The sequence below is a fragment of the Tyto alba genome, unplaced genomic scaffold (assembly GCF_018691265.1).
Source record: "Tyto alba isolate M040663 unplaced genomic scaffold, T.alba_DEE_v4.0 Super-Scaffold_28, whole genome shotgun sequence".
In the NCBI taxonomy this organism is placed as follows: Eukaryota; Metazoa; Chordata; class Aves; order Strigiformes; family Tytonidae; genus Tyto; species Tyto alba.
Window position 1 is genome coordinate 2,807,029 of NW_024881302.1, and position 9,367 is coordinate 2,816,395.

The following is a 9,367-nucleotide window of genomic DNA, read 5'->3' on the forward strand; positions in this document are numbered from 1 at the left end:
TATAGCATGTGGCTACAGCTGTACTTAAAGCTATGTGCCTCTGAAAAATCTTTGCCAGATGGATATGCTGTTATTTATCTAATTCTAGCATTATGTGGTATGAGTACTGGGGCCAGCTCGGGGGCCCCCAACAGCAGAAGGACCCGGAGCTGCTCGAGCGGGGCCAGAGGAGGCCACGAAGATGCTGGGGGGGCTGGAGCAGCTCCCCTGGGGGGCCGGGCTGAGAGAGTTGGGGGGGTTCAGCCTGGAGAAGAGAAGGCTCCGGGGAGACCTTCGAGCGGCCTCCCAGGGCTTAAAGGGGGGACAGGGAAGGTGGGGAGGGACTCTGGATCAGGGGGTGGGGGTAGGACGAGGGGTAAAGGTTTTAAACTGAAAGAGGGGAGATTTAGATTAGATATAAGGAAGAAATTCTTTTACTATGAGTGTGGTGAGGCACTGGCCCAGGGTGCCCAGAGCAGCTGTGGGTGCCCCCTCCCTGGAAGGGTTCAAGGCCAGGTTGGACGGGGCTGGGAGCCCCCTGGGCTGGGGGAAGGGGGCCCTGCCCGGGGCAGGGGGTGCCACTGGGGGGGCTTTAAGTTCCCTTCCACCCCAAACCATTCTGTGATTCTATGATTATGATCTCAGAATGTAATATTACATGAAATGGAACAAAAATGTAATTTAGGGTAAGTGTACTGTGCAAACTATTGTTATTAACCCTGGCGTGTTCTTGCCTACCTGAGTGGAGCAGACCTGGTATATGTGCTGGTGAGTGTGGACTCTTATTAGTAATATTGCACGCTGCAAAGATACCCAAGTATTGTTGTAGGAGTAATGGCATTCCGTAACTAGCACCCAGATAAGTGATATCTGATGATCCTTAGATATAATTAAAATGTCTTCTCTAAAACAGAGCAAAGAAGTTCAATTTTTGCTACCAACTTGGCAAACTCTTTAGGGATGTTATTGGGGACCTATGCAGGGCTGCAGGACTGGAGCCTTCTGCATGCACCTTCTCCAGGGCACATGAGGGCTGAAGCCTTCTCAGTATTTGTATAGCTTACATCACCTTGAAACAGTCACCTCCATCCACTCAAGTGTCCTTGGCATGGACAGACAATCCTGTCAGCAGGCCAGGAGGCTTGTAATCCTTCCAAGTGGAACTAGACATATGCATTTCTAAGAGGGAAGACACTAATGTATCTACCAAAGCGCTGAGCCGAAAGCTGATAAATGGCTACTCTACAGCTGGCTTGATTAAATGGCCATTGAAGATGATGTAAACATCAGACTCCTCGCTATAAATGGCATTTTCTCGCTCCCGCTTGAACATCCTCACCCAGACCTCCTCTCCCTCCTGCAGGTCCAGCATGAGGCTCTGGCTCTGCATGATGCTCCGATCACTGGGCTGGGCGTAGAGGATGGCCACCTCTTTCTCATTCTTCATCAAGTGCAGGTAGGTCTCCTTGAAATTCCAGGTGTGGACGTTGAGGCTGAAGTAGTAGATTCCTGCCACATAGCAGAAGAACTTCCCCGAGAACATATTGAAGTGCTTGTAGAGGTTCACAAACTCGGTGTCAAAAGTGACGTGCTGGAAGTAGTCTGAGCTGTGAAGGGTTTTCCTCCGACCCACTGAGAAAGCAGCGTAGAGCTGCTTGCAGGAGTGGCCTTGTGGGCCAGGCTGGCCTTTCTGTCCCTTCCGTCCATTAAGGCCACGCAACCCTCTTTCTCCTTCCTTCCCAACTGCTCCAGGGTACCCTTTCTCTCCCATTTCGCCCTTCTCACCTGCAAGCATAAAGGAAAACCTTGTCAAACACAAGCACGTGAAGCCCAAGCTGCAGACACATCGTGCTGGAGACAACCAGCAAAGATGCTGCTGGAACAGTGTTTTCCCAGCACAGATATCTGGGAGCATTGCTGAGACACCGGCACCTTCCTAATTATTAGGAGGATAAAAATGTCAGATGGAAGCTTGGCTTCGCGGAGCTTGTGGTGCCAATGTTCAGTGTCCAACAGCAGAACTCCGTGGCCTGACCAGACTGGTTACATGAATCCAGTATTCACGAACCCAACCCTTTCATGCAGAGGTTAAGGCAGGAAAAGTTACTGATTTTTCTGAGGTCTGACTTGGGCCTGGAGAGATGGTTGCGTTTGGTTTGCATATCCCTGCTCACAGGACTCCCAGCATGTCTCCTGTATTATTTGCTTAATTTTTGTTTGCCTGCCTTGGTGAGACAAAAAATGTGAAATGGAACAAGTGCGTGTCTCTCCTAGTTTTTAACTCTACTGTTTAGTAATTCTGTGATAACGTTTGCGTCTGGTTTTGTGTCATTTAACTCGAGCTTCCAGTGATTCTGGGTTTTGATGGATTAGAGCTTTCTGCCAACTCTTCTCACTTGCACGCATTTACAGCCTGTGGCATGTCACCCCTTGACCTCCCTTTGGGTAAAGAAAGCGGATGAGTTTCTTGGGGTAGGGAGGAGCACAGCTTGCAAAATGAGGGCGAGCAAGTGAGACAAAGGGTAATTATCGTGGTCGTCAGCTTTACCCACCTTTGAGGATGGTGATATCGATAGTGGGCTGGACTTTGGGTACCGAATAGGCAGGGTCGCTGCTCATCCTCGTGTATCGGGAGGAGATGATGGAGATGGGCTGCTCCGAAGGCCCGCAGCATCGCACACACGAGAGCCGCCGTGTTTCCCGTCTCGGCAGAGCCTTTTCCAGCACGGCCCCGACGTTGGCGGTGGACACCAAGAGCAGGAGAAACGCCGCGCTCATCTTCAGCAGCGCCAGCTGGACGGACCGAAGGAACAGAAATGATTAACACGGTGATTCAAATCAGAGCTTCTGACGGGCCATCTGTTAATGTTACCGCAAGGTGCATTTCTTCTGATTAATTATTAGCTTATCTTGTAGTGGCACCGGGAGACTCCAGGTAGGAAGGGTGCCCCACTGCGTACTGTTTACAGTCAACGGAAGAGGCAATCCCTGTCTCATTACCTGCAGTTGAAATATCTGACAAGAGACACCAGGTAAACAAAACAAAGAAAAAAAAAAAAACAAAACAAAACAAAACCTGCTGAGATCGGAAGCTGAGGCTGAGATGCTTAAAGCCGTCATAGCAAGCTCTGCCCAAGGCACACTCGCTGCCCGACCGCTGTTGGAACAGCCCTCGCAAAAGGTGCTGGGTGAACTGTACAAGATCTTGATCTGCTTTTTCTTATTGCATTGCCGTCTTGAAAAAATTGAAAGTCAGATGCAGAAAATGAAACTTTATTTAAACACAGAGCCTAAACTTTTCTTAAGAAAAAAATCTCAAGGGAAATGAAACAAAAAGAAATCAAAAGCATTTGCCTCCTTGGGATAGTCTCTCGCAGCATCTTGCTGGTAACCTCTTTCCAAGGTGACTTCACCAAGCAGTTCGTGGCTTTGACCATACCCATGGTCTCTTCCTAACAGAATTTCTGTGTATGTTTTCCATTTTTATTTTCCAGTGTGCAGAATGGAAAGCTAAATAGCTGCAACAAACAGACTGATCTGGGATTTGCTCTGCACAAACCACTAATTTTTTAGATGATCTATTACATTTTAATCTGCTACTGGCAAGCTCCAAAGGCCCTGAAAACTGGGTAAAATAAGCAGAAAAAAAATGTTTCAGGTGGTGCAAAGGAGGCGAGTTTTCTCTATCTCCCCATCAGCCTCCTTCCTAGGGGGGGATTGGAGGCAGAGACGGGCAACTGCCTCCTCATACCAGGTATAATTGGTGTCATTCTACTGACTGCAGTGGTGTTTCATACAGGACAGATTTTGGACCGTGGCTTTTTGGATGTTATCCAAAGTCCAATTAGTCAGATGGATTCTTGTTGACCTCAGGTTGGGAACAGCTTCTACAGCTCCTCCTCTGCCATCTTTCCTTCCTGGAATAGGTAGGGAAGGTGGTAGCTAGATGTCCTGGCTTTCAGAAATAGCTCCATGAACACACAGGTCCTATTTGCAGAGGGAGGGAGGGAGGGAGGGAATCCTGCCTTGGAGCTCTGCGGGGACTTCACTGGACCCAAAATGGACCAGCTGAGAAAATATGGAAAAAAGAGTGTCAGTATGGGGGAAGACGTTTGGATTCTACTGGCATTCTTATGAGATGCTTTCTTCTAGTTCTTACCTGCCCCAAAAGAACTGTCATTCACACCTTTTATTACTTGGTGTAATCTAGCTCCCTGGAAACCTGATGAATACTTATTAGCAGCAACATAATAACTTTCCTTCTGACAGTAGTGAAAGTTCTTTCATCAAATCTGTCATAACTTGAAATGATCTTTCTATTCATAATTGTACCTCATTCTAGGTACAAGTCTGAGGAGGGATTAATACTCCTTTTATATCAGCGTTCAGGGGCTGAATTTAATTTTCATTAAGCCCTTTTTAATTTTCATTCTCTTCTTAAGCCATCTTTGCGCTGCCAAACAGGAACAGAAATGCAATGCAAGTCTAAATGGACAGCAGGTCATAAATAACCAGCCTGTACGTGACCAGAACAGAAAGTTTGCATCACAGAGAGTATTTGGGGTCCACATAATGTTTCTGGGGTCTCCTCTTCTCTGATTAAAATCTGTGCATATACGTAACGGTCTAAAGAGGACTGCATGCTCACTCTGAGTCCCAGGCAATCAGGGCCAATGTAGCCTCTTTGGGACTAAAAGCTGTTTAGCCCTCCTTAGGCGTGTGGGTAGTCAGTAACCTGGGGATATAAAATATAGGCATTCGATTACATTATCTGAACATTAAAACCAAAGGACTTAATTGCTCATAATGCCTTCATGAAGGAGAAAGAGCATTCATTTAGAAGGATATTAATAATAGGCAGAAGGGAAAGAATTCATAAATATGAAGAAATTACTTTACATTTTCATAGGCCATTATTCTCCCTACGATGAATGACTCTTCCTATTTTTAGAAGTGATTTAAGGAAAGTCTGGGTGAAAAATCAGTGTTGAAGAAATTGTGACCACTTGCAGGGTTCATGAAGAACAATTACTCAAGCTATTGGCTAGAAATTGCATTGGGAAAAAAATAAAAATGAAGTAAACAATGCAACAGTCCAGTCAATTCAGGGCATCCTAGAGCTGACACGCACACACCACATTTTCCTTCAGAAGTTAGTGAAGTTAGTTCACTAACGTGGCAGAAACATGTATTTGGTTGCAATAGCTGTGGGTAGGTGAAACCTTAATGATGGATGTGAATAAACAGAGTTTCAGACCTGCAGTCTGCTCATAACAGAAGAAAGGACAGGAGAATAAGTAAAATAGGAAAGAGGTGGAGAGAAAGGAGTCCAAGAGGACTACAAGAAAAGAATGATGAATTCAGCAGCATAAGATTATGTTTGAAAGACATCCAGCACAAAACTGAAGATCAAGCGAAGGAAAACCTCAAACCAGAGAAATCAAATATGCAACAGGAAAGGAAATAAACCTCTTAAGGATTTTCTTGTAACAAGATCATGTCAATCTGGAGAAAAGAATGATTTGAGCCAAATTTCAGAGGAGATGCAAAGGTAAATCTTGTGGTGGTGGTGAAGTCAAATCTGATGCCTTAGAGAAAAAAAAAAAAAAAAAAAAAGAGATGATGCAAAAAGGATGAAGCTCAGAATTTAAGATCGGTGAGGTAAAGTGAGAGGTTGCTTTTAGCCATTTGTTTTTTTATCCCTTAAAGATAATTATTGTAGTCAGAGCCCAGGCCAAGAGGCTGCCTCTCCCTCACATCATTCAGATCCCTGCATCACAGACATCCATCCTCCTTCCCACCACCATCTGACATGCTCATTAGTGCCTGAAATGATGTATTAGTACCGCACTGAATACCCCGAGGCTACAAAACTAAGAATGTTTCTCCTTGGTCATCCTTCACAACACCTCTCTGGAGATGGACAGGATCATCCTGAAAGCAACAGATTAAAACTGGCCATATAAATTATTGTCTTTTTGTTCCATACAAAGGAAGCTGCAAATTGCAACCTAGTTTGATTCAGAAGTCTTGGTTTTTCTATTAGAAAACCCCAGAGATGATGACAGGTGCGCAGCCAACCTCATGGCTGGGAGGAAAACTGGTGTCCTGTCCTTCGAAACTTTGCAGACTGTAAATATTTTACCTGAGGACAAGAAGATGGTCTTGGCCCTCCCTCTCTCAAAACCATTCTTTTGGCTCAGCTTCTTTGACTCTGCTTTATCTAAGGTTCATTTTGAAATGGTTGATTGACAACTGATGAGTTTGAAATGTTTCAGTTTAAAAGCTTGTGGCGACGTGTAGAAAAATGTGAATTGTTTTGATGCTTCTGACACTTCTTCCAAAGTGCTTGCAAAGCAGAAATCTCCCCGCGAGGCTGAGCACACAGCCTGTTTGGTTGCAACAGGTAATTTCAAGATAAATTATTTGCTCTTCCCATAACACTCTCAAGCATCCTCACTCCAAAGCCATGAAGCACAGCACAGCCCCAGCCTCTGCAAGTGGAACCAGGATGAAACCCAACAACCAAGTGTGAATTTAATCGAAGGAAAAAATTCTGTGTATGCTAAATGGGCAGATTTATCTTTTGGGCAATATTTTGGCAAACGAAATGAAAATCTATGAATGATGAAACGAGACATCTGAGCCTGATGAAAAGGCAGTGTATTTCAGTGAATTTTGGTGATGAGGATGGCTGGTGGCTGTGTTCATTATAACATTAGGATATATGTTATTGTTGGAGAGCTGTATAAATATAATGAAAGGTTTCTTTGATTGAAACCACCCTTTAGCTAAGGTTTAAAAATACTATTTGCTTTTTTTTCCCCTTTCCTTCCCCTCTGAATTTCTATGTAGAAAGACAAGATTAAAATATTACAGAAATGGATTGTTTGTTCAGGTATTTCTACCTGTCCTGAAACAAGAAGAAAAAGCAAGTGAAAATACAAGTTTCCTTGCATTAAATTCAAACACCCCCATTGTTCAGGGCCTTTTGAAAAGGTGTGTCTGTCTGTCTAACCGGAGCTGGCAATATGACCCCTTTGATGGGGTCTGCCTCTCAGTGAGGATGCAATGCCCAAACCAGGGACTGGTGTCTATCATGCTCAATCCGAGGCAGAACAGATGACTAAATAACATATTTTTGCTCTCCATTGACCTTGGAAGTACCCTGACTTAAATATAATCACTCAAGCTTTTATTTACGCATTTTTTACCTGCTGTGAATAACCTGCATCAAAAGCGCTGGTTTTCCAGCAACGCCTGGCATTCCTGGTGTCTGCTAGCAAAAAAAGCCAAATTCCTCCCATGCAGGGCTTTAGAGATGCCACAAAACTTTTCTGGGAAAGGGCAGAAAACATTAGTTCCAGTACAGGGAGTTAAATTATGTGATTCTTTCTTCTTGTGTGCAACTTCTTATTTAAATATATTTTCTTGACACTATTACAGCTGGAGAGAGCACCTTGATTGATTTTTTTTTTTTTTTTTTTTTGGTTCATGATTGAATTTAATCTTATAGCTCAAGGTAGACATCTTATGTATGAGGCACATTTGCTCATGCAAAGCTTTTTAATCATTCTGTGTACCTGAAGAATTTTAACACTTTGATATAAAGTAACACATCTGGGTAATAGAAACTATAAGAAATCCCCATAATATCTGCAAAAATAGATTACTTGCTCTGCACGCAGAAAAAAATAAAGCAAGAAAGCAAAGCAAGTCAGCTGGACCAAAAGGTTTTCCCTATGGTTAGCAATGTGGAGTTTGCAACCTGAACCCTAATCTTGGCCAAACCTTGTCTGGCCCGTCGGCACTGCCAGCAGCCCCCGTGGGATGTATAGGTCACGTCAAAGGTGCAGATTTACCCCAGCCCATGTTTTCACTGGGTACAGTGGAGGTATGGCCTGACCTTGCAGGGATGCTCAAAGAATAAATCCCAGTAGTAACTGTGCTGAGCTCACACGCTGCGATATCGAGAGCTCACGAGGCAGAAATTGCTCTTGGATGCCTGAGCTGCACTTTAAATTTCTGCTAACATTTTCCTTCCTGTTACTCCCAGGGCTTTACTCAGGAAAAGAAATCTATGACTATCTTTGCTTTAAATTCACAGCTCACAGGATGACGCTAGCCACTGCCCGTTTTAATCAGTGACAAATCTTGACTGAAAACCCGAGAGGGTAGTTAAGACTAAAACCTTTCTTGAGCCACATAGATGGAAAACACATGAATGTGTCAGTCGCAAACTTCAGCATCGCTCCAGAGATGGAAAATATTCTGGTTCTGCTTTTTTACCTTTTGTCTTCTTTCAAGTCTTGACCTCCTCACTGCTCCACAGCTCCTTGCATCGCCAGCAGCAGGAAACGAAGCATCATTAGAGCCGGGTTTGTCTGGACACTGGACTTCCTCTTGGAAATTATTTGTTCGGGATTTTTTTTTTATTTTCTTCCCCAGGAGGATCTAAAATTTCTTCATGAGCAGCTTATTGTAGAAAATACCAAAACACTGAAGGAGTCTGTGCGTTTTCTGAGGTAAAGCAGCGACAGCTCAGGGGGTTCCTCTCCCTGCGGTGCCAGAATCGAGCGCGGGGCAGCTCCTCTCCAACACGATGCCACAGAGATGCTTTGCTCGAGCTGAGAGCATCAGGAGCCTGTCTGCAGCCACGAAGTGATTTGAGGGCTCACAGACAAGAATATTTGGATCCCAAAAAGCAACACGGTTTAAAAATTTCCGCTGACTGTAGCGGTTTGCAGATGACCGACTTTAACGCCCTCTTGTCCGTGGGGTTTATATAACGCCGTGGGGCGATGCAGAAGAGGGGTTGGGAGTGCTGCTAGAGGCAGCCGGGTGGGTTTGAGCCCTGTGAGTTGTGAGTGGGGCAGGAATGGAGACAAAGCCAGGATGCGGCCGTGGAGAGGTGCAGGGGGTGTTGGCTCCATCCATATTTGTAACGGCCTGCGTGAACTTTTGGTCTGTGAGTTTGTAGTTCCGTTTCTAATTTCCTGCTTTGAGTTTTATTTTCTGGTGCTTTCTTAGTGTGTGGCTATTTCCAATGTGGGTGAATTGCCCTAATTCCTCTGTCCCGGGAGGGGCTGTGAAAACACCTTCACCCCTACTATTACGTGCTCCTGAGCAGCAGCAGCTTGCACGGTCACCACGTGCTCTCTCCAGCTGCGATTTCACCTACCAGGTGTGGGAAGAGATGAGGATCCCAAGCAAACATCCCTTCCTAGTTACCTGCACATGCTTAGACCCGGGGGACTGTGTAAATTTAACATAGTGCCCTGCAGGCACTATGGGAGGAGAGGCTGTGCCTGTATGGAAACTGTCCCGGGCACCTGCATCTTTGCACGGTACCACCTCTCCCAGTCTGCAGCAGGGGCTCTTATCACAC

At 45.1% G+C, this 9,367-nt stretch overlaps 1 protein-coding gene across 1 annotated transcript; it reads right to left on the reverse strand.

Annotated features, from left to right (window-relative positions):
• Window positions 1-1,216: 1,216 nt before the first annotated feature.
• On the reverse strand, window positions 1,217-8,335 carry C1QTNF8 (C1q and TNF related 8). The gene is made up of 3 exons (XM_033000617.2): window positions 8,269-8,335; window positions 2,532-2,772; window positions 1,217-1,764 (listed from the first exon to the last, which is right to left on the reverse strand). The coding sequence occupies exons 2-3, from the start codon at window positions 2,755-2,757 to the stop codon at window positions 1,217-1,219; spliced, it is 774 nt and encodes a 257-aa protein (XP_032856508.1). The 5' UTR covers window positions 2,758-2,772; window positions 8,269-8,335.
• Window positions 8,336-9,367: the final 1,032 nt, after the last annotated feature.